This window comes from Mesoplodon mirus, assembly GCF_964341445.2.
Source record: "Mesoplodon mirus genome assembly, chromosome: 7".
NCBI lineage: Eukaryota > Metazoa > Chordata > Mammalia > Artiodactyla > Ziphiidae > Mesoplodon > Mesoplodon mirus.
The window spans coordinates 101090985-101116919 of record NC_138983.1 but is presented as its reverse complement, the minus strand read 5'-3'; the positions used below and the strand labels follow the sequence as shown (position 1 = coordinate 101116919).

The window sequence follows — 25935 nt, the reverse complement described above, 5'->3', positions numbered from 1 at the left end:
CGATATACTTTGCTTTGGGCTTGCTTCACTTCGCTGAAATAGCCTGTTCTCAGAAACAGCCTGCTCTTTCTCTCTCCTTCTCTCTCTCCCTCTCTGAGAGTGTACCTATGCTTAACTAAACTTTGCTTTCTGCTTAAGCTTAACATGGGAGTTTGCGATCCTTTGCTTACTATCATGGAACCAAGATAGCTGGTCCAGGCCTTCCACTGACCTCCTCGGTTGAAGCTATTTTGTTACAAAGCATGTCCACATGGTGACAGACCTAAGTCTAAATTTTGATAAAAGGTGGAATTAAGGTGAGACTATCATATGGGAGGAAAAGACTGTAGGAACAATAGTAGATGTAGGAGATATGTTTGTGAAAGTGCACATTCATGGCAATATAGCCAAATAAACTCACATGCCCACGTTCCCACTAAAACTGTATAAAATTATGACCAACAAGCAGAGAATACACATTATTTTAAAGCCCTCATGGGGCATTAAGACATATTTACCATGTGAATCCTTCAGTGAATCTTGTGTTACTGCTAAGGGGTAGGAAGTGGTGTCATAAGGGAGTTTTGTGTAAGACTCAAAGCTCCCTTTCTATATGGTTCAGGCTGGACTTGAAGCTTCAGGGGCCTGGGAGGATGGGGCAGGAAAGGCAAGGCACACTCAGAAAAGAGAATACATACATAACACACTAGGGATATCTGAAGAGGCTGCTCAAGACCTGGCTCAGCCCCAAGGGTTTGACCCCTAGTCCTACTCTTCACCCTACAGCCCTTTAGGGTCAGGACCTTGGCTCACCCTAACCCATTCCTAGCTTCCGGGTATAGAATGAGTGCACATATCTGAATGTTAGTGTTCTCTCAAAATTTACATGTTGAAATCCTACCTCTTAAAGATAGGAGGCCGGGCCATGCAAAAGTGCTTATGAGCTTTCATGAATGGGATTAGTGCCTTATAAAAGAGACTCCAGAGATATCTCTAGCCTCCTCCCATCATATGAGGATACAGAGAGAAGGCTCCAGCTGTGAACCAAGAAGAGAGCTCTCACTATGAGGTGGCCATACTGGTGACTTGATCTTGGGCTTCCCAGCCTCCAGAACTGTGATAATAAATGTCTGTTGTCTTTAATCTACCCAGTCTATGGTATATTGTTAGAGCAGCCCTAATGGATTCAAAATTTATCTGGAGAGTGGGGACTGTCTTATCGTTGCAAACTAAGAAGTTGGGTTGAGACAACATATGAAAGATTTTTTTAAGTAGAAAATTATGGATTATTGGATTTGAAAGTACTAGATTGGTTAAGGAAAATGAGTACGTGTGTGTGTGCGTGTTTGCAGTGTGTCCCAAAAGTTTTTGTGCAGTTTAAAGATTTACTAACTCCAGAGTTATAAACACTACAAACTTACAAAAATATCATTTGAAGGTTTAACTGTTACCAGATGCAAGTCTGTGTGCCTGATGCACAGTGAGGCTAAATACTGAAACATCAGAGTTTGGAGCAGAGAAAGGTTTACACAGTGCCATGCAAGAAGACACGTGGCTCATGCCCAGGAAAAACCCCAAACTCCCTGAAGGCTTTCAGCAAAGCCTTTTTAAAGGCAAGGTGAGGGAGGGGCATGGCTAATTGTTGCAAATATCTTGGTGTTGGATCCTTTGTTCTAGCAGCTGGCCAGATGGGTCAGATCCTGGTCAGGTCACGTGTTCCTGTAAACCTCCAACAAAACAATTATTATTTTCTGTTCTGCAACTTTTTATCTCCAGGAATGGGCTCTTAAAAGTCAGAGCCTTAGAAATAGGCTATCCTGTATATTTCAGGCTCTAGGCAACATTGTTTTACAAAAAGTGCAGAGCCAGCCTGGGTCACAGGGATGGACAGAGTTAGCTCAGGCAACAAAGCATAAAGATTAAAGTAAAAAAGATCTGATGTGGAGTCAGATTTGTTCTTCCCTATTATATAACTATTTATAATTCTTTCATACTTATGAATTTTGAAAAATAAATTATTTTAATTTTTGTGTGTAGTTCCCTCTGATAGAAAATGAGGCAAAACATACACTATTCAAAATTCACAAAACTAAATAAGTGTAAAAGAAATTCAAGTTCTATCCCTGGGTGTACACAAGACACAAACATGACGTGGGAAAGTTGGAGCTGAGGACAAAGGAAATCCTGAGTAAAAATGTCTGTGAAACAGCCAGTCTTCCAGGGTCAGCTTAAGATGTTCAAGAGTTATCAAGTTGGTGGGCCTCAAGTAAAGGTCTCTAATGGATGAAGGAACCAGGTTCCAGATGGAATGAACAGAAAATTGACTAAGGTCTCTCTGACAGGATGAGAGTAGTTGGAAGGAGGGATCTGGAAGCCCCAGGAGGGTGCAGGTGTCTGTGGGTCTGGATGGGAAGGAAGGGCAGTGATTCAGCCTCTTTCTCTTATTGCCCCTCCCCCACACTCAGGAGCCCTTTGTGACAAGGCCACAGCTCTGTGATGCAGGCCTGGGGTTCTGCCATCAAGTGAACTCCCAGTGCTCTGTTGCCTGAGGGCAGCAATGCAGTTCAGAAGATGGAGAATCTCTTTTCTTTGAAAAACACGGTTGCTATCTGGCTGAGATCCAGCCCAACTTCCTGGGTGATTGATATCATCCTTGGGTTCCTGTGTGGACTGGGGCTCTTCCTAATGTTACTCCCCTGCTTCCAGAGTAATCCATTCTTAGCACCACCTAGGAAACATAGAAACATCAGGAAGGTAAGAAACCTTTGGCTTAATCCCAGCAGAGATTATCTCTTTTTTTCTTATTCTTATTTCCACTTTTCTAAACCACCTAGAGAGACTCCTGAGATGGGAACTCTCAGAAAAGTAGAGAACATCATCCTTCTAGGGAAAAGCCAGGCCAGAGAGGGGTTAGAGTGGGCATGAGGATTTCTAGCCTAAGATCGTAGACCAGGAGTTCAGGTATGGTAGAGGGCTCCAGGGCAAGTCCCCAATGCAGTGACTAATGGTTAAGGACTGGATTACTAAGAGTTCAATCTCTGCAGGAAGGCTGACCCCTGAGCCCTGGTTCACCAACCACCTTCCCACAGCGGGTGTCTCAAGTGAGACCTTCCTCTGTGTTGGGGCTGATCTAAGGGCAATGCTGAGCCCCTGAGAGCCTGAGAGAAGAGGCTGGAGTGGAGGTCTGGCCTTGGGAAGCAGAATCCTATCTGACAAAGCTCACGTGGGCATTTAGGTCTGAGAATGTGTGTGTTTCTTGATCAGAGGAACAGTGACAGAAGAAATCTATGGTGATTAAAACTTAAAAAATCCTTCTTGGGCTACCCTGGTGGTGCAGTGGTTGAGAGTCCGCCTGCCAATGCAGGGGACGTGGGTTCGTGCCCCGGTCCGGGAGGATCCCACATGCCGCGGCGCGGCTGGGCCCATGAGCCATGGCCGCTGGGCCTGTGCGTCCGGAGCCTGTGCTCCACAACGGGAGAGGCCACAACAGTGAGAGGCCCGCGTACCGCAAAAAAAAAAAAAAAAAAAAAAAATCCTTCTTTGCACTCTTCAAAGAAGAAAAACTGAAAATATTTTTATCCACTTTAAAAATAAGTAAAAGGGGAAAAAACCCCACAGAGTTTTAGTTAAATGTAGAAAGTCATGTTGTTCATGAACACAGCTTGCCTAGATAGATGACAGTGAGAGTTGGGTGTTAGCCCCTCATTTCTTCTTCTCTCTCAGCATCAAGTAGAGCTGAAGGGGAGGAGCAGGAGTAGGAAGAAAAGTGGATCTTTGAAAGGTAAGCCTTTGCCATTCAGTCCTGCGTGCCCCCGAGAGTTAGCTTCCATCTCTCCTAATCCTGAGGGCCCAGCTTCACGGTCTCTGAGGATGCCAGTGGCAGAGCTTATTCTTCAGGAAACAGAGCCTTGGGAAGGCGCGTTGGAAGGAGATCAGAGCCCAGATACTTCCCAGAAATTTGTGCTTAGAATGAAGCCATGAGGACCTAGAAATGGGGTGTGTGGACTGTGGTGGACCATTGGTGCCTGGGTTGGGAAGTGGGACCTCCAAGTCCAACTGTGGACAAGTTGTTTAACTTTGCTCAGATTCCTCTGTGTGATGACCACTGACCTTTCTCCCCTACACGGCAGTTGTAAGGGCTACAGGGGTTAATTAACGTGAAGGCACTTTGCAAAGGACAAACCCTTTTCAAGTGAGACTTACCATCACTGTCAGGGACATGTGGCCTTGGACACTGATACTTGGGCTCCAGAGTCTAATCCTCCAAAGATTTCCCTTAAAGGGCCATTGCACTCAGCCTCCTGAAAGACTCTTAGGCCTCTGCCTTCACCACCATGACCCAGTCTCCTGATTTCCAGCTTGCAGAGATTGCCTGGAAGAACTGGAGGGGACTCACAACCTGGTTTCACTTCTGCAAAGGTAAAGAATCTTTCCCCTTCTCTCCTGGGTCGTCCTTCCTCCCAGAGCCTATAATGTGACCCCAGCCCTGGGAGGGGGAGCCATGGGAGGGCGTGGCTAAAGCCCTAGGGTGAGGGAGAGCAGGAGCATTATGAAGTCAGTGTGGGGGCAGAGGAGGGTTCTTGGGCTGCAGGTGCCCACCCCTGCCTGTCCTGTCCAGCCATCCTGGCCCCATCTGCTCTCCTACAGCTGCCTGGGGAGGCTTCCTGGCAAGGGCAACTTTCATCAGCTCTCATGTCAAGACCCTCCTGGTGAGACGTGCAAAGCAGTGCCTGCTGGAGCCTGTGGAAGATACTGCTTGAAGGGTTGGGAACCCTGCATGAACACCTCCTGTAGGGTTTCCTTCCTTGATCCAGACACTCGAGAGGTGCTGGAAGCACACATTAGAAGGTTTTGGGTAAAGCACAGGTGGACCCTCCCCCTCAAGGTCCTCAAGCCCATAAATCTCTTGAAGCGGAAAAAGCTCCAACCCTCCACCGTTCTGCAGTTTGCCTCTTCCCCTTCAGCCACCTGTGTGTCTGGGTCCCACTCAACAGTCAAGTGTGCTGAGTTCCTGGAGAAACCTCCTCAGGCTCATTCAGGAGAGAAGGTGATAACAGAAGAGTCAGTTCCTACCCTGAAGAGGCCTCTCCTTGTCCCCTCAACTGTGTGTAAGGAAATCCAGAGTGCCCTGGGAGCGATTCCATCTGCTGACTACCATGGGCCCTCAAAGGCTTCTCTGACTGGACAGGAGGGCAGGCCACCTTCTCAGTCCCTCACACTCAGCCTTGTGGGCAGAACCTGGAAGAGTGAGACTGTGGAATGGGTCAAGAGGGACAGCCTAGAGCCAGGTCCAAGTTCAGCAATGGTCAGGAATGAGCCAACGGAGGAGAGTGGTGGTCAGGCCTCAGGAGACCCCTGCCATAGGGTAACAGTGATGGAGGTGAACTTAGGATCCCAATCTTTGAGAGGTGAAGAGGCCAGGGAGGCTGTGGAGGCCAAGGAGTCTCCTGCTCTTCAACCACAGTCTAGTGTTATCTTGGAAACCAAAGTGTTGACAAAATCCCAAACCACAAATGTACATATGAGGAGTTTAGAGGTGCCAGGGGCCAGTAAACGTTTCCTACTACCTAGAATGTCTGTTTTCCAACATCCAGGTGAGCCATGCCTTAACATGGGGGTTGCCAGTGAGTTTAACTCCAAAGTAAAGGTACAGTCAGACAACCAGCTTCAGGACTTTCCCAAACACATGTTCCTTGCTGCAGACAACTTGGCTTCTCAGGTGCCTCAGTGCCATCCCCAGAGAGTCCCCACCAGAGACAGGTTAGCTTCCCAGGAGCCAAGTGGCCTTATGGAAGCCCAAAGGAGCAACCTAGGGCAGCAGGAGCCCAAAACTTCAAAACTCCAAGACTCATGGAAGAGCCAGAGCAAGATGATTGCCCCTACTTACAAAAGAGAGGACTGTAGGAGGCATAAACCAGGCGAGCATGAAGAAAGGTTTAAAGAATTAGGGACCTCTCAAGCTGGAAGTATGAGCCACCCTGCCCAGGTCAGGGGAATAACAGACTCTATTGGGAGCAGATGTCTCCAGCTCATGCCAGAGAAGAAACATAGCCCTCCAGAAAGCCTCTTCAGAAAAAGGATGAGGCTATTTTTAAAGTGGATTTTCCCCAATAAAAAAGTCAATGGTCGAGATGCTCTGCAAAAATTCAAGCCCATATCAGCCACTGCCCAGAGTCACGGATCAGTCAAAAGCAGATCAATCTTGAAGAGTGAGACTGCTGAGGGTCAGGCACTCATGACAGCTGTTGGACAGATCCCAGAAGAAAAAAGAGCAATTCACCATGGACTTCATGCCACAAAGTTAAATGAACACAAACTGGAATTCCAAGTCCCAGTATGTGGGTGTTTCTGCTGCCATAGGCTTACCTCCTACCCAGAGCAACGGAGAATGATGGGTTATACAGCCTGCAGTCATAAAGCCACCTCCAAGGGCCAGAGTTGTTCTATCAGGGAAAGGGAAGTCAGACACCAACATAGTTTGAAAAGTGTAAGGTTCGACGATGAGCAGCTGGGCCTAAGGTGCCTCCCATCCTTGCCCCCCAAGAAGAGTTTGTTTCCAGTTAGTACCTGCCAGTATGGGCCAAGGATTCCAGGTGCCCCAGCCCGCCATCAACACTGTCCAAGGCATTGTCATCTTTGGGGAGGTGTCTTGCCTGGTCGACAGTAAAATCCTTCTTTAGTCTTCCCTTTAGTAGGAAGACATGTCTCCAAGTCAACATTCAGTCCATGTAGAGAAAATGATTTTCTCCTTAGCACGTCCAAGGTATTTAATGTTCTCCAATACATGTATATATATATATATATATATATTTTTTTTTTTTTCCTAATAAAAGCATAGTGTAATGGCTGCTGTCTCTGCTGTGCACTTTGTCTTCTAGAAGGGGGGGGCATGGAGGGAGGTGGACAGTAGCATCACAAGCTTGCTCCTTGTCTCGTGTCCCTTCATTGCACCTTATGATACTGTCATTACACAGACCAAAATTACTCTAACAATGAGACGGGAAAAACCTATGAAACCCACACCCAAGGATCTGGTTCAACCAGTCTTTCTCCTCCTTCTATGCTACTTTGAACTTTATGCAACTGTAGTGGATAGGTTTACACGATAGGGCCGGACATTCCAATTCAGGCTCCAGGAAGTGTCAGAGCCAAGTGGATGGAAGTTTGGGGGGAATAGAGTATGGGCTCTGAGTTCAGAAACAGGAGAAATCTTGCCCCTGGATCTCTTGGTAGGGAATATACAACATCTGCTCTTAAGAGTTCCTTCTCTCTCTGATGAAGGTTGGGATTGAGGTATGCCCTATGAACCCCTTTTAGCTTAGCCATAATAAAATGTACAGCATCACCCTCCCCCACCTCTGTTTTTCCTACACTTTAGAGCAGCAGCAAGGATGGCATTTCCAGCTCTGTGTGTGTAGGTGGGGGGAGTATCAGGGAGGCTGCTGAGGGCTGTGTTGAGTCCAGTCCCATATAAATGAATGGCTGCGTTCATGGGTCACCTACCTTCCACTCTATGTTAACCCCAGAGAAGGAGTTTTGGATGAATGGAATAGGGGTGTGACTGTGGGTAGTAACTATCTGATGGTCAAACACTGTGAATTTAGGGTGGGATGTAGGTGTAGAAAAATCCTTGGATCCAAGGAAGGAGGCAAAGTGGTACCAGACTCCCATAAATTGCAGTTCTGAAAGAACAGCCCCCTGACATACAACCACCATCTAAAGGCCTAAAGGGGAGGAAAAGTTAAGGGTCCAGTAGCTCACCATGGCCCCACGCCAGGGTCTCTACCCTATTCCAACTCTAAGATCACAGACCTAGAGAAACCACCTTTAGGTCAAAACAGAAGGTCAAACTTAGAGAAGTAAAGCAAATCAGGGAAGGTGAATCTCTTAATACTATATTTAATAAGCTTACACATCATCACCTCTTGACTTTTAGAAAGGATAACTTAACAATAGGTGTAAAAGCCAGGACTAGGGAACTTGGGATGTGACTCCTAGTCTGGTGACCTTCACATAAACACATGGCCCAAGGACTGCTCCAGGGGAGAGGTGGGGACTGGCTTGTGATTGTGTAGTAAGCCTTGCCTGTCTCCCAGTCCTTGATCACCCCAGAGCCTGGCAGGTGAAGAAGCAATCAGACAGGATTCGTGGTGGTGTGGAGGTGACCTGTGCAAAGTGGATGGGGCAGGGTGCAATCCAGGAGTGTTCCACTGATCTGCTTCTGGCACAGCTTTTCTTGTCTCCTGACCCCTGTCCATATGGAAAAGCAGGGAGATGAGGAAGAATTTCTCTAGAGTGATTTGGTATTTTCTGCCATGTGCAGGGCGCATGGTGGACACAGCTCTAGGTGGTGTCTTTCTCATTGTGGAGATTTCGGTTCCAGCTGATGCCCCTGATCCAGATGACAACAGAAATGGACCCCATCCCCCATACCTGTCAGGCCCCTCAACACGTGGAAATGCTGTGACCTGGGGTGGAGGGGGCAGAGTGAGCACAGGACTGCTCACACCCCTGGTTTCTCCCTGGAGCCAGGCCCTACCTCTGGGCCCCGATTCCCAAGGCAGCCTCCAGAATGGGCAGAGCAGTGAGAGTGAAGCCAGGACTTGTGGGAGGGGTCGGTACCCAGAGGAGAGAGTTGACAGGGCTGGGACCTGAGCCTGGCTGCTGCTGGGTCCTCTCAGGGGCACCCAGAAGTGAGTTCTGGGAATATGGGGAAGCTGGACTTGGACCCCCCTGGCTCCTGCTGGGAGAGTGCCACAGACAGGTGATGCTGATGGAACAGCAAGAAAACAGAAAGAAGCAAGTCCCTTTGCCCTTCTCTTGCTGCTCCGTCTTCCATAAGGTACAGTAAGACAAGAAATTGAGAGACCAAAAGAAAAAAAGAAATGGAGAGACCCAGAGACAATACACAAAGACTTCACGGACACACCTCTCAAGAGAGACTTCTCACGCAAACACCTTTCTCAGAGATCACATACTGAGACCTCACACAGGGACCTCATGTTGCTTCACAGACCCTCAGACAGAAACCTAGCACAGATTTAACAGATTTCCCAGAGATACCTTCCAAAGGGACCTCATACAGAGACTTCACACAGAGATCTCACCCAGAGACAACACACAGAGACCTCACATCTATTCTTCAGTATCCATTGACAAGTCTTTCTTAGTGAATATGAAACCACTTAGCAAACTGGCAGCATGATAAATATATTATCAGTTGTGCCCCTCTGAGATCCACCAGACACTCACTGTCAGCATTACTCTAAATGGGGAAATGTTGGAGAAGTTTTGTTCTTTTGGAATGTCACTGCCTCTGAACAAAAGAATTATACATTCCAAATGTAGATTTTCAAATTTCATTCTTAGGTGTTCATTAGCTTGAAGATCACATATTACATTATTTTATTTTTATTTATTTTAGAAGAATGAAGAAAATAATGTTTATTTCTTAGAAATGCATGTAGTACTCTATTTTTTTATTTTAAAAGATTTTTATTGGAGTATAGTTGAGTTACAAATTTGTGTTAGTTTCAGGTGTACAGCAAAGGGAGCCAGTTATACATGTACATATGTCCACTTTTTTTAAAGATTCTTTTCCCACAGAGGCCATTACAGAGTATTGAGTAGAGTTCCCCGTGCTATACAGTAGGTTATTATTACCTATTTTGTATATAGTAGTGTGTATATGTCAATCCCAATCTCCCAATTTATCCTTCCCCCCTTATCATCTCCTGGTAACCATAAGTTTTCATTTGTACTCTTTTTTTAGGAGAATCACAAATTGTAAGCACAGCTAAAACACTGTCAGTCTCCAGTGAGAGAAAATATTTGTCCAGTTTAGTTATCATCCAGTCAAATGGTATCTGGCACATTTTTTGCTTTATTGAGGACAGAACTTAAACTTGAGATGGCTTACTTGTTTCCTTTGGAAACATAAGAAAAACCTGCAACAAAGGTACTCTAGGAGTGAAATAAACCAAGAAAGAAGCATCCGGACTCACATTCACTTCCCAGAGGGCTGTGTAACTAGCACGTTATTTTGCACATAATAGCTTGTATCAGGTTTGTGGGGTTTGCTTTAGTTTTTAACAGGCCAATAATCATGTGAGGATTTTTCACAAGTCAAATTTCTGGTTTTAAATTTTACATTCTGGCAAAATTATGCTTCTGAATATTATTTTATTTCTTAAAATGTGGTAATGCCCTAAAATGATATTACACAATCATAACGTTCAGCTAACATACTTAAAAAGATGGGCTATTAAGGATTCATTCTTCAATAATTCTATGAAATGCACATTTTCTAAGACATGCAGTTAGGATCCATTTTATATTCATTATAGGGTTAACACATTGCTTTAAAAATTTTTGAAAGATTATAAAATATATGACTTAGCCTATGCTTGACATTATACATGTTACCTCATAAAATTACTGAGGGAAGGATATCTTAATATCTGAATTGAAGATAGTGTACATTTAATCTACATTTGGCTTATAACAATGAATAATGAAAGGCTTTCATTTATTATATATCTCACACTTTCCAAAGGGTACACTTCTAAAAGACTACTGATTTCTCATTGCTAATAAGCAACCTATTGTCCTTGCCTTGGTAAAATCTATTTTAATGACAGCTGGTTCTCTCCCAGATTATCCATTGGTATTACAGCGTCACGGTCTTTTAAGAGGAGCAGGGCTGACACGAGGACTCTTTGGGCTTATTTCTACAAGAAATTTAGTTTTTCTATTCTCCTAATTAAAAAATGTATAATTATTAATTTTTCACTTTCTTATGTCATTGAATCAGAAAACAATGGACTATGGTCATGTATGTCATCTAATACTCTATCAGATCACTTTTTTTTAAATAGTGCAGCTTACTCAGGTAAGTTTACTGATCAGAACAAAATGGAATCAATTAGGAAAAAGTTCATACAGGAAAATATCCTTTTCAAAGTTGACTATTTTAACACAGTTAAATAAGCGATTATTTTTTAATCCTTTGAGTTAAAATTGTTCAGGGTGGCCAAGAAAGTCTGGAAACATGAAAAATGTCCATAAAAGCACTTTATTACTATAATACATTGAATGTGTTGCTCCTCATTATTAATTCACAGTTCATTAAGCTGGGCAAAATTACAACGAACAATGTGCATTAAAGCAAAATTCCCATCAATCATTTTCCATCTGTCATACATTCTTTTTTTTTTTTTTTTTTTCTGTATGCGGGCCTTTCACTGTTGTGGCCTCTCCCGTTGCGGAGCACAGGCTCCGGACGCACAGGCCCAGCGGCCATGGCTCACGGGCCCAGCCGCTCCGCGGCATATGGGATCCTCCCAGACCGGGGCACGAACCCGTATCCCCTGCATCGGCAGGCGGACTCTCAACCACTGCGCCACCAGGGAGGCCCTGTCATACATTCTGTCAGATGATTTGTGTGTCTAATTTTCATGGAAAAACTTGTACCTTTACTGCAGAATAAGAAATCAAGGGGGATCAATCTATTAAAAAGATATTAATATTCCCAGACTCTGTGGCCTTCAGTATTTTTTTTTAAGAAGATTCACCTAGTGCAAATCTTATAAATATTTTTACCATTTAATATGCCCAGACAAAATGGATACAAAAATTAGATAAAAGAGAAAACAACAAAAACAGATCCCCTTTGTTTTCAAAACATTTGATGTTTACATCAAAATATTTTGTTGAAAATGAAGTGATTTTTAATCTATAGTTAAAAGACACTATAATGATATTTAGAACATATTACAGATCCGGATTTTTACAAATAGATTTTTATTTAAAACAGGTCTCACACTGATATCAATAAACCAGGCACTCTAGAACAAAATGTGGAGAGATGGCAATTATGAGATGACTTCTTAATACTCCAAGGGAAAAAGATGTTTTCCAAAGTAGTCCATCTACAATATTAACCCTTAAGATCTACTCCCCTTGATAGGTTTCAATATTATTTTCTCTTTTATACACATTGACTTTATAATTAACTCCTACAGGAGGACATTTCTGGAAATGTTCCCAGATATCTACAGCCACACTTTCGGTCATGATCACACCATGGAAAAAGTAGGGAACATCCAGATCCTGATGATCCAGGGGTTTCATAATTACCCCTTTGAGGTCAGTCAGAATCATCATCATTCCCAGAACAGGGTCGGTCTTTACATTTGTGCCCCGAGACATGCAGATTGTAACACTACCCACCCAAAGGCAAGTTGTCTTCCTTACTCAGGTTTGCAGGGGCACCACTCACTGTGGTAGCTAGAAGAGTCCGTTGCCCCCAGCCCGGACCTGCATTCTGTACTCTCCACACACACATCGTACCACAGATATACCAGTGGTGCTGATGAAACTTCCAGAAAGCTATAAAATAATGCATGCCAGGCACGGTAGATGAGGATTCAGAAAATGCTAACATCTTCTCTAGGAAATAAAGGTGACATACCTATGTGGCTTTAAGCATTTTTGTGCATTAGCTGGCCCCCGGGATCTGGGAAAAAGCATCTGATTTGAAAGTTTCTCAGCCTCATTCTCTGCAGTGAAATCTGAAGCTCTTCCTTCCTTCTCTGAGTCCAGAAGCTGGAATTGATACAGTCTGCTCTCTGTGATTTGTCTCTACCATTTGTTTCCAGTGACCACTTCAACTCAGATATCTCTCAATTCAGGGATCACTCCTAAACTTCAGGACGAAGGTCACTGCCCTTTTCATTCCCACCACAATTTTATGCTAGTAACCCTTTACCGTGTCAATAAATTTATTTTGTAGAATATGCCCCCTGGACTCCACCTGCTAAATCTGTTTTGTGGGCAAATCATTTGTTACTTAGCTAAACAAATTTTATAAAATCATATTTCATAAAATTGTATTTTATAAAATGTTACTTTCTTATTTCTTATTTATAAAATTGGTAAATCCAGGGATTTAGGCTTAATTATTATTTTTTAAAATGTTGGTACTCATTTTGCCAATTTTTCTTTTTACATATATCAGAAAATATGTTAAGAACTCAACTGTGAAGATACCACTATTTTTATTTTTTCTCACTTTTTGTACTTAACTTTTATAACAAACCTTTATTATTGCACAGGAAACAAGAAAGTTTGTTCCTTGGAAAACATCAGTCCTAAGAACGTACTAAGTTAAAGCTTAGCATGTTAGATCTGCGAGTAGCCTTGTCTTTTTTTTTTTTTTTTTCGGTACGCAGACCTCTCACTGTTGTGGCCTCTCCCGTTGCAGAGCACAGGCTCCGGACACGCAGGCTCAGCGGTCATGGCTCACGGCTCCAGCCGCTCCGTGGCATGTGGGATCTTCCCGGACCGGGGCACGAACCCGTGTCCCCTGCATCGGCAGGCGGACTCTCAACCACTGCGCCACCAGGGAAGCCCAACCTTGTCTTTTTTTTAATGATGCTTTTTTCTGAATTGGTTAAAAAAAAAAAAAAAAAAAAGCCTTAAGGCTTAGGAACAGAAGCAAATTGAGAATTAAAATCCAAATCATTCAAATGAAGTTTGTCAGAACAGTTTGTGTGTGGAGAGGACAGCTTCTAGGCACTTCAGAGAAACCAGCAGGACAGAATTGAGAATAGCCAGCACCTTACAGGGCTTCTCACAGAAATGCTTTAATGCAAAGAGGTGACTGGATTTCACAGGGAGACCAGGGAGAGGATGCAGAGATAATTAAATCACATTCAAGCACCTGTTTACCTGGGAGGTAAGTTCCTTCATATTGTGGTCAGATGCTGTTTAGGGGGACACTGGCGCAGGGGAGGTGTTGGGAGGATGAACTCTTTTCTGAGTGATTTTGCAAGTGTGAAAATTCATCCAACAGAGATGCTAGAAAAATTTGCTCCTAGTAGCGAGCGTCCAACATGATATTTTGGGACAAAAATGTGTATTTGGAAGAATTTTTCACAAAAGAGCAGTGATGGGAGGAAAAGATTCATATGGGCCTGGCTAGTAATATTCTTCCTTCACAATTTTCTTGTGGGTTCCTGAGGCCTGTTGTGACTGCTTGGAGACCTGGTCCCCAAGCAATGGCCCTCTTTGTCATACTCAGGGTAACCCAGGAAGTTGCTTGTCTGAAGCAGAAAAGGTTCTCCCTTCCACTCATGTCCTCTTGCTGATCAGATGAACACATGCATCATCTACAGCTGAGAGGTGTTTGTTAACTACCTTTGTTTCATAGGACACAACTCATATATACTCTACAGTAATGTTTATCACTGTCTTTTATAATCTCAAGGTAAGAAGTAATCAGTGTTAAAATCATTCTACTGGAATAACAAAGCACATGATTTTTTTTCCCTAATAGTGATTGTATTTGTTTGCTAGGGCTGCCATAACAAAAGACCACACTGGCTACTAGGTGGCTTAAACAACAAAAATATATTTTCTCATAGATCTAGAGGCTAGAAGTCCAAGATCAAAGTATCAAGTTTAGTTTCTTTGAGGTCTCTCTCCTTTGATGGCTACCTTCTCGCTGTGTCCTCACATGGTTGCCCCTCAGTCTGTGCATGTCTGTGTTCTAATATTCCCCCCTTATAAAGATACAAGTCATATTGGATTAGAGTCCATCCATATGATCATTTTACCTTAATTTTCTCTTCCAAAGCAGTATTTCCAAGTAGAAGTTAAGCTTACGGTACAAGCAATCAGGTATTTAATAAGAGGCATTGCTATGGAGACAAAAAAAAAAAAGGTTAATAATTGAGGCAAATTTCATATCAGTTTTTGAGTTCTAAGGGTAGACAGTTGAGAAGATCTCTAAATGTCGGGGTTAAAGCATCTTTTGTAGTTTGAATGTCCATCAGATGTTCAGGTAAACTTTCTGAGTGGTCCATATAGCAACAGGAACGAAGAAGACTGTCTAAACATGAGCTGCTGTGGAGATTTCTCTGAAGTTTATATTAAGATATCTACCTTCAGTATGCAGGACTTCAGAAAAAAAGGCAGTTTTAGTTTCAATTATTCCAAGTCAAAAGGGTGGGAGAAAATTTGGAAACACTAGTTTGGAGAGTTGTAGTCAGGTAGTGGAGGAAACTAGAAAAATTCAGGATATAGTCCAGTTTTCAGGTAATTAACAAAACTTCAAGGAAAATTAATAGCACTAGAATCTAATATCCACAATATGTATTTTGGTTTCTATCGAAAGATAATTTTTCTCTCTAAAATCACCCTCATTTCTATCAAAGATAGCCAAATTAAGACAAATTTGTTTGCAAAATAAGTCTAGATTCAAAAAACTTGGTCTTATTTATATAAGTATAGCAAGGATTGTGACTGACCATATAGGCTTATTTTTTATTTTTATTTTTTGCTTTTATTAAGAGAATTTATTGCCTCTCTCTCCTCCCAATAGCTCAGACATGAAGAAGCAACATCAGAGGAAGACAGACAGACAAATGGCTCTTTGAGTTTGTCCTGCTTGGCACTGGTGAAGGAAGAGGCAGCTTTCTCAAAGTTTTTATCTGCTTAATTGGATGTAGTAGAGAAAGGGAACAAGGAAAGTCAGAGGGTAAGTGAACAGGCTCTGCACCTACCAAGGATGTGTTATCCTCCTAATCGTCCCAGTAGGAATATTCCATTCATGTTCTTTGATCTGATCCTTGCATTGGAAGACACTTCTTTTTTTAATCTCTTTTTTTAAATTTAATTTTAATTTTATATTGAAGTATAGTTGATTTACAATGTTGAATTAGTTTCAGGTGTACAGCAAAATGATTCAGTTATACATATACATATATCCATTCTTTTTCAGATTCTTTTGCCATATAGGTTATTACAGAATATTGAGTAGAGTTCCCTTTGCTATACAGTAGGGTCTTGTTGATTATCTATTTTATATATAGTAGTGTGTATATGTGAATCCAAACTCCTAATTTATCCCTCCCCATACCTTTTCCCTTTAGTAACCATAAGTTTGTTTTTTAAGTCTGTGAGTCTGTTTCTCTTTTGTAATTAAGTTCATTTGTATCATTTTTTCAGATTCCACAGATAAGTGATATCATATGATATTTGTCTTTCTCTGAATGACTTCACTTAGTATGATAATCTCTATGTCAATTCATGTTACTGCAAATGGCATTATTTCATTCATTTTTATGGCTGAGTAATATTCCATTGTATATATGTACCACATCTTCTTTATCCATTCATCTGTCAATGGACATTTAAATTGCTTTCATATCCTGGTTATTGTGAATAGTGCTGCACTGAACACTGGGGTGCATGTATCTTTTGGAAGGATAATTTTCTCCAGATACATGCCTAAGAGTAGGACTGCTGGATCATATGGTAGTTCTATTTTTAGTTTTTTAAGGAATCCCATAATATTCTCCATAGTGGTTGAACCAATTTACATTCCCACCAACAGTGTAGGAGGACTCCTTTTCTCCACACCCTCTCCAACATTTTTGTAGTCTACAGTTTGTAGACGTTTTGATGATGGTTACTCTGACTGGTGTGAAGTGATACCTCATTGTAGTTTTGATTTGCATTTCTCTAATAATTAGCGAGGTTGAGCAGATTTTCATGTGCTTTTTGCCCATCAGTATGTCTTCTTTGGAGAAATGTCTGTTTAGATCTTCTGTCCATTTTTTGATTGGGTTGTTTGCTTTTTTGATATTGAGCTGCATGAGCTATTTGTATACTTTGGAGATTATTCCATTGTCAGTCTCATCATTTGCAAATATTTTCTCCCATTCTGTAGGTTGTCTTTTTGTTTTGTTTATGGTTTTCTTTGCTGTGCAAAAGCTTTTAAGTTTTATTAGGTCCCATTTGTTTATTTTAGTTTTTGTTTTCTTTCCTCTAGGAGGTGGATCCAAAAAGATATTGCTGCTGTGAAAGAGTGTTCTGCCTGGATTTTCCTCTAAGAGTTTTATAATATCCAGTCTTACATTTAGGTCTTTAATGTATTTTGAGTTTATTTTTGTCTGTGGTGTTAGAAAATTGTTCTAATTTCATTTTTTTACATGTAGCTGTCCAGTTTTCCCAGTACCACTTATTGGAGAGACTGTCTTTTCTCCATTGTACAGTCCTGCCTCCTTTGTCATAGATTAATTGACCATAGTTGTGTGGGTTTATTTCTGGGCTTTCTATTCTGTTCCATTGATCTATATTTCTGTTTTTGTGCAAGTACCATACTGATTACTGTAGCTTTGTAATATAGTCTGAAAACAGTGAGCCTGATTCCTCCAACTCCATTTTTGCTTTCATAGTATGCTTTGGCTATTTGGGGGTTTGTGTTTCTATACAAATTTTAAATTTTTCTGTTCCAGTTCTGTGAAAAATGCCATTGGTGGGGGCTTCCCTGGTGGTCCGGTGGCTGGGACTTCACCTTCCAATGAGGAGGATGCAGGTTCGATCCCTGGTCAGGGAGTTGGGATCCCACATGCAATGCAACCAAAAAAAAAAAAAAACAAAAAAAACAAAAACAAAAACATAAAACAGAAGCAATATTGTAACAAATTCAATAAAGACTTTAAAAATGGTCCACATGAAAAAAATCTTAAAAAAAAAATTCCACTGGTAATTTAATAGGGATTGCATTGAATCTGTAGATTGCCTTAAGTAGTATAGTCATTTTGACAGTATTGATTCTTCCAATCCAAGCACATGGTCTATCTCTCCATCTGTTTGTGTCACTTTCGATTTCTTTCATCAGCATCTTAGAGTTTTCAGAGTACAGGTCTTTTGTCTCCTTAGGTAGATTTAGTCATAGGTATTTTTTCTTTTTGATGTGATGGTAAATGGGATTCCTTCCATAATTTCTCTTTCTGATCTTTTGTTTTTAGTGTATAGGAACGAAAGAGATTTCTGTGTATTAATTTTGTATTCTGTGACTTTACTGAATTCATCGATGTGGTGTATCACACTGATTGATATGAGCCTGTGAGCCATGGCCGCTGAGCCTGCGCGTCCGGAGCCTGTGCTCCGCAACGGGAGAGGCCACAACAGTGAGAGGCCCGCATACCACGAAAAAAAAATCATAAAATGGGGCTTTCCTGGTGGCACAGTGTTTAAGAATCTGCCTGCCAGTGCAGGGGACATGGGTTCAAGCCCTGGTCCAGGAAGATCCCACATGCCGCAGAGCAACTAAGCCCACGTGCCACAACTACTGAGCCTGCGTTCTAGAGCCATTGAGCCACAACTACTAAAGCCCACGAGCCACAACTACTGAAGCCCATGCACCTAGAGCCCATGCTCTACAACAAGAGAAGCCACTGCAATGAGAAGCCCACGCACCACAACAAAGAGTAGCTGCCATTCGCTGCAACTAGAGAAAGCCCACACACAGCAACAAAGACCCAATGCAGCCAAAAATAAATAAAATAAATAAATTTATTTTTAAAATCATAAAATATCATAACCATCTTCTTCAGTTTACTTAGTCCCATGTAATTAATTCTTGTTTTGTTTGATCTTTTGTTAGAAGTTTTATGAAACCATCAATTTCTCCATTAGGGTTTTGTAAATTCTTACTCAGTTCAGTGTAATGATTTGAAATTCATCAGAAACTTGTGTTCTAGAATACTTGTTAGATCCTTTTCCATGAATTTCTCTGAACATGAAACACATTTCCAGGAAGCTTTTGTAAAAGCATCTGAGTAAAACCATTGTCTAAGTAATAAAAGACAAATATCCATTACTAAAAATTTGATTCATTCTAATGGAATTGACAAGAAAATTTATCTCTGTGACACAAAACATTTAAGATAATAACTAGAATTATGACTGATAACATTATACTAGGACATATCCAATTTTAGGAATTTCATATACTTTTGAGAACATTTATATTAATAACATTCACCCTTATGATATAACCTAGAGTTTATGATCATTTATTTAGCAATGCTTCCCATGTAAGTAACATACCAAATAAGCCTAATGAGTTTCATAGCTCTCTTTTCTAATAAGATAAAACAAATCTTTTAAGGTGTTCCAAGGGGCCTCTGGAAAACCTGAACGTTATTTCCAGGTCAATAAAACTTCATTTAGAATTTGACTTGGGGGAGAATCTACTTTTTCAAAAATAAAAATGTTTTAAAACACTTTGTCAAATATGATCATATGTCACTGTGAATTTATATTTAGTTATCAATTTAATCAAAGTGACAAAGATTCACATGTAAATACAGATAGTTAAATAGTGTAAAAAGACTTAGCTCTTTTAATATTGAAAGCACTCAGTTTTTCTTCAAAATTATCAAAGATTCATAAAGACGAAATGTACAATATTTGTTTTGCTAGACAGATTACATTGAATGTAAAAAAAAGTCTTTGTTTACAATTTCTCATTAAGAGCAGACCAATAATTAAGAAAATTTTGCAAAAAGAGAGAAAAAACAAATTTTAATTTTCTACCAGCTTACTTTGGATATTAAAACTCAATCACTTTATTAAATTCATTCCAATTTTAGATCTGACTACACATAAAATTCCTTTCTAAAGATTCCTTTTTCACAAACCTCTTACAACTTTCTCTGTCCATTTGGATTTGTCCCTTGTTCTCTTTCCCATTTAGAAGTTATCAGCTTTAGGACAAAAATCACTTAACAAAGTTTTTACATTAACAAAAACATCTCCATACCTTACACTTTTTCTTACCCCAAAATATATTCTAATTTCCTTATAATTCCTAGTAGCTTTAACCACATCTATTATTTACAATTCTTAATCCTTTGAAGCTTTAATTTTTTTGTAAAGATAAAGTTAAAAATTATGAACTGTGTAAGTATTTTGTGGCTTGGCAAACTTATAAATACATTTCATAATTTCTAGAAACATATTCTACTTCATAGTACAAGCTTTTAATGAAGCACAAGACATGTTTACTAATAGAACCAAACATATTTAGTGTGTAATAAGAGGTCAAAAGTAGGTAAACTTAGACTCGTTCAGCAATTAATATTTCAGTATTTTGTCTTAGTTGGAAATGATCTAGACATTCAATTCATTTAATTTAACTTAGCAAAACTCTAAGGGTACAATTTTTCAAAGACATTTAGAAAACTATTTAAGTTGACATAGCAAAAACAATTATTGCTAAAAAAAGTTTACCTAAAAGAATTCTTATCTTATGTCTATTTAATTAATTTGTTCTTAACAATCACTCAGATTACTCATGACAATTTCATAAGATGTTAAAGTAGTGTTAGCCATCATCTTAAATTATTATTATTATTACTTTTTTCTGAGAAATTTTGTAAAAGAGATAACATGAGCTTATTTGACTTTTAGTAAAACTACATAGCATAAAGCTATTATACTTAATGCTGATAACTCTTAAGATATGTCTGTATTAATTAAACCATTAAACCTGAACTAGATTTTACTTACCAAAAATTATCCTAGATCATGTGAATTTGAAAAATATTTGTATTCGTTTTTGTTATATTTTTGAGAATTTTTATATTGCTTGTTGGAATAAATTAAGTTTACTCACTCAGATAGCTACAGTCTTTTATTATTTATGGAGAAGACTTTTAAGTCTTCTTGCCCTTTAAGTGTACTTGCCCTTGATAAACAATTTTAAGGAGACTGTGATTTAGAGTTTGAGCAAGAGAGGGTTTTTCTGGTGGTTTTTGTTTTAAAAAAAACCTCTTTCCTTTTTTTTCTTTAAATTTTAGTTTCAGGTTCTAACAATTGAGATAATCTGGGCTCAGTCTCAGGCAATGTGGCTGTGTTTACATTTCAAAGACATGGTAAGATTTATAACTTTAAGGGACAGAGAAAAAAGTGTAAATTTTCTTCTGTGAGTTTTGGAGTGTATTTTTCTATTATCATAAGTCTCAGGGTAATTATTATTTTAAAAACTTTTTCTTCTTAAGTACAGGACAATTTTGCTCCAATTATCCTCAACTTTTATAATATCTACAAGAATTTGAGAGGAATAGGTTTCAGGGTTGGTGAAGATAAATGGGCCTTGACTTGTTCCTAAGTTGCATTTCTGGTTTTGTAGAGATTTGGAAGACAAAGATAATTGTTTCTATTAGCTCTTGAATATTGGCTTCCAACTGATCTTTTCCTAATTATTTGTAGGAGGGCCTAAGGAATTGCTGAGGAGATGGGGCAATTTTTAAAATTTTTCTTAAAAAGGGGAATTCATGTTGGATCTTTAATTTCTGTTATTTCATCTTAATAACGATTCCCTAAGGCTAGCTGTTATACATGATTTTTCCTTTCAATTTGATCCTTCCATAAATATCAATATGACAGCTGTTTATGATGAGAGCTCTCAAGAAGGGAATCTTTTAAATACAGCAAATTTAAAGGATCCATCATCTGGCCATTGAGGAGTAAGACCTTTCATTAATTTCAAATAGTGACTCAAATCAGTAAGCCTTTTTATGGAACGACCCAGAGGTAACTTTTCAGGCTTAGAATAAATCCTTACCATGGATGAAATAAGCATACTTTCAGATGGAGAGGGCACGGATGATATAGCCCCTATAATGTGAAAATTCATTTCCAAGGATAATCTAAGAAAGCAAAGGCCTTCATTGCACAGGCAGTAAGGGTGGTATAATGCAAACTGTGTCCCTGGTCTCTCCTGGGAATTTGAGGCACCTCTGATCCCAAACCTACTAATCTGTGACATCAGGCACATGCTGCTGGAATGGGACTTTTCCAACACTAACAAGGCAATGAAGGTTGAAACAACAAAGGCCCCTTATGGACTGGGTCCCCTTAGGACAAACTCCTCTGACAGCTGGCACAACAAGACTAGAGTGTGCTCTTTATGACTTTGTGTCTCAGAACCCCAGTCAATTCAACTGGTTACCAGATGCACCCCAGTAAATACACCATCCAGATGGTGGAGACCAGAGAGAATATTCTCACTGGACAAAAAGCCAAATTCTCAGGACACAGAAAAATACAGAAGGAAAAATCTCATCCAGTTTTTATATAGAGAACTGACAGCAAAGTTTGTCTTAATAGGCACTGGACTGGAGAGAACTGGTAACTCACCAGTCTGTGAGGCTGTCTCAAACAGCAGGCTTATAGGGCCTATGCCTGTATTCTGCCCTATGGTTCTTTCTTCTTATGAAACACGACTCAGGAGACAGAGACAAAGAAAAACAGTGACTGTCTCTGGGAGGAAAGGATTAAGAAAAACTGAGATGAGATTACTCATTTCCATAAACCAGATTTTCTATGTCACAAGGATCTTGCTCCATAAGTATTTTCTTCTGCTAATCTAAATTTAGAGATAGAGAAAAGGAGACTCTTAAGCACTTTCCCTCCCACCAGACCTTACAGGCCTGGGAAGTTGAGGAGAGAAGAAATTTTACCTTCTGCTGGCCTTTGTCATGTGTCCTAGGACCTCTCAGCTGCAGCAGTCTTGTGGTGGGAAGCAGGGTTTAGCCAGCCTCCTGGTTGTCTTGTCAGCTGTTGAGGAGGAAGAAATGTCCCTGCCAACCTTCTTGAGTTAAAGAAGTAACAAGGTTTATACAGCCTTCTTGACCCTGCATTCCCTATCTCTGGTGCTAATGATGTCTTTCTACCTCCTGGTACAGGGAGGGCACCATTCACATGAGATACTAATTTCCTGCTTTCATGGAGACAGATAGGAAGGTCAGTGTGTCTCTCTTGCATCAGTCATTTCTTCAGTAACTTTAATTCAAAGTAATATTCCACTGAGGCATATTTTGGAGCATCCTGCCCTGGGCACCAACAAAGTCAAATGGTTTAGAGAGAAAGCAAGTCCCTTTGTCAGCACTGACCTGTGCTCATGGTGATTGTTATTCCATCTCCACAATACCATTGGGCTGGGTGCTCAAGAAACAGAGCTGTGAAAACATGGCTCCTGTCTCTTATAATTTATAGTACCAATGTTTCAAAGAAAAAATTTTATTTAGTGCCTCCTTTGTGTTAGACAATAATGCTGGTATATTTTCAAGATATACAAATAATAGAAAGAGACATGTATGGCACTTGAATTGTAGTGAGACATTAAAAATTCCCCCCCCAAAAAATCTTTTTCTTTATACTTATAAGAAAAAAAAATGTAGATTCATTTTGGATAAGATAAAGAAAATTTATGAAGTGATAAATCTAACCTGAGAAAGTAGAAAAGAACACAGTACACAGGCTCTGAGCATTCTACTCACAGAAAATATTGTCCTGTTCTTTTGCAATATGGACTTGTTCCCCTGTCCCTATGTCTGTCTCTTCCCCTCTCTGTTTCTGCCCCTCTTCTCTCTCTCCCTCACACATACACACATTCACTCCCCTACAAAAAAACCCATTGACTAAATGCTAATTGGCAGACACTGTGCTCAAACTGAGGCTACAGTGGTGAGTTAAAAACAGAGATAATTTTTCCATCCTCATCAAACGTATATTCCAAGATGGAGAAAGTGAATACTAACCAAAGAGTCACACAACCATAATATTGCAACCACAACGAACAACCATAACCACTGAGTTAAGCTAAACAAGCCACTATTGTCAGCTTTCTCTCAACCCTCAGTAGAGTGTGTTCCACTTAAAGGCCTTGAGTAAGTCACTATTCTGTTGAGAAAATCCAGGACATTTCTCAGTCTTCCACATCTGAAATTATGCAGTTTGGAATGTCAGGAACAAGAGTGAGGGGAAAGGTCATTCAGAACTGCAAATAACCAGTTTCTCTCTTTCTGACTGCTGCAATAACCTCCTGGTCTATCCTGTGTTTACTCCCATTCCTCTGGCCTGTTCACAGAGCTGCCAAAGTGGTCCCTTAAAATTTAAGCCTGATTGTGCTACTCTATACTCAAAATCATCCAGTGAATTCAATTTAATTACAATAAATCCAAAGTTCTCACCAAGGCCTCAAAGTCCTTTTTGATCTGTTCTCCCTTTCTCCCATGTCTCTCTTGGCCTCATTCCTACCACTCTCCCCCTTGTTTTCTGTAATCCAGCCAAACTTGCTTCTTCTCCAGCTTTTACTAAAACACTACTTAGTAGACAAACAATTTAATTTAAATTGGGCAAAAAATTTAATAAGACACTTAACCAAAGAAGATACATGAATGGTAAATAAGCAACATTTAAAAATGTTCAGCATTATCAGTCATCAAAGAAAAATTAAAACCACAATGCAAATAACTTCACATCTACTAGAATGACTAAAATTAAAAAGATTGATAGCATCAAATGTTAGTAAGGATGGAGAACAACCAGAAGTCTCATACATTCCTGAAGAAGATGTGAAATGATGTACTACTTTGGAAAACAGTTCGGCATTAATACAACCCCCTAATTTCACCCCCTAGGAATTTAAATTAGAAAAATATGTCCACACAAAATTTGTACATGAACGTTCATAGAAACAACTTTATTCATGATTGTGAAACTGAGTAGGATCCTGTGGGGCCTTCCCAGTGACAGACTCCCAGTGTTCCCTGCTTCTTGTTTGTAGAACAAAGCTTTAGTCTCCTAGGCCTCCCTTGATTTCCAGAGAGCAGTTAATGATTACAGAACTGACAAAATTCAGAAACAAAGGAAAAGCAGTCAAGCAAGAAAAGTAACAATAGATTGAAAAACAGTGTTGTCTATATCCCTTTCTCCTCAAGGGATATAGATAACAGTCTGACACATATCCTTGATGTGGTGCTCCAAGGACAATGGTGCTTCAAGGACAAAGGACAACCCTCTCTGAAAAAGTGTCAGCGTTACACCCCTTATCAGACCCTTAATTGCCCTCCCCACCATGTTGTGATGGTTATGAAATTCCTGAGCCCAGCTGGGCCATGAGACCTGTCCCAAATAAGAAAAGGCATCTTCCCTGTCCCACTGCCACCCTATAGAAGGAAAGTATATGTGCCTCGACCAATTAGTAAACGAAATTTTCACCTTGGAGCATTCCTTTGTTTTCTGGCTATAAAAACTGATCAATAGCACATGTTTGGCGTCCACTCCCCCAGACTACTAGGAAGTCAGCCTGCTGTTCTGGCAGAGACACTTTCCTCTAATAAATTCTATCTTCTTTACATTCTGCCTTGTGCCTGGAAATTCTTTTCCAACCCACGTATGGACCACGACACTTGAGCGTTTTTTGTAGACACTAAGGCTCTCCACCTGATGGAGGATTTGACTACATGCTGATCACAAGCATGTAGGTCCCAGACTGGTTGGAACAAGAAGGCTGATGATTAAGGTTCCCAAAATATCACCCTGTCACCTCTCCACCAACTAATCAAAAGAATGTCCATGAACTGATAATTCACCCTGAGACCCTCACTCCTAATGTTGTCTTTAGAAACACTTGCCCAAAAGTCTTCAGGGAGTTTGGGTCTTTTGAGCATTAGCTGCTTGTTAGCCTTGCTTCGCATCCTGCAAATAAACACTGTACTTTCCTTCACCACAACTGGTATCAGTAGATTGGCTTTGCTCTGCATTGGGTGAGTGAATCTGTGTTTGGTTTGGCAATAATTTGGGCAACCATGAAGGGGCCACCATCCCTAGTGGGCATCTCAACCATAGCACACTGGCCCCTGACCAGTGGCAGCTCATGGATACTACTCAGCAGCTGCTTGAGCACCTTTGTCTCAGAGATGGCCCTGAACACTTGCCACTGATCAGGCATCATTGGCCCATGGCACTTTTGATTTCTGTGGTAAAGGGAAAAAGACACATGCTTTGCTGGTTGAGATTTCTCTAGTAAGTAGTGGAACTTGTGTGTGATAATACCAGGGTATTCATTCTCTTAGCCATTTGGGTCTGTCAGTGGCTAACCATTTGTTGGGATTTTCCCTTTTGGGCTGAGGAGTTTGAAACCCTGAGAGACTACATTTGTTTGTTTGTTTGAGATTTTAAGATTACCAGCCATAAACAACTGAGAATGGGTAATCAGAGCTCTGTTTCATCTTATATTCCCTACGGTGTATTTTGCAGAATCGGGAAATTCTTAGCTCTTAGTTTCATGGGCTCGTACCCATGAAAAGG

General features: G+C 40.5%; 1 protein-coding gene and 1 long non-coding RNA gene across 3 annotated transcripts in view; one reads left to right on the top strand and one right to left on the bottom strand.

Moving 5' to 3' along the window:
- Positions 1-4470: 4470 nt before the first annotated feature.
- Positions 4471-7541, top strand: LOC309807229 (spermatogenesis-associated protein 31A6-like). Its single transcript, XM_082626574.1, has one exon. It carries the CDS (start codon positions 4529-4531, stop codon positions 6644-6646), a length of 2118 nt encoding a protein of 705 aa, XP_082482700.1. The 5' UTR covers positions 4471-4528; the 3' UTR covers positions 6647-7541.
- Positions 7542-9303: 1762 nt separating this feature from the next.
- LOC309807247 overlaps positions 9304-25935 on the bottom strand; it is a 54672-nt gene continuing 38040 nt past the window's right edge. The window contains exons 3-4 of one of the 2 annotated variants that reach the window (XR_014294539.1): positions 14598-14681; positions 9304-13423 (exon numbers count right to left, since the gene is read on the bottom strand). This is a non-coding gene — a long non-coding RNA (uncharacterized lncRNA). Of the gene's footprint in view, positions 13424-14584; positions 14682-25935 lie in introns of those variants that run through there. The other variant, XR_014294540.1, reaches the window with a different exon arrangement.

Excerpts from the sequence above, each read along its gene's own strand:
- LOC309807229 (XM_082626574.1), top strand. The coding sequence starts at position 4,529 with ATGAAGTCAGTGTGGGGGCAGAGGAGGGTTCTTGGGCTGCAGGTGCCC.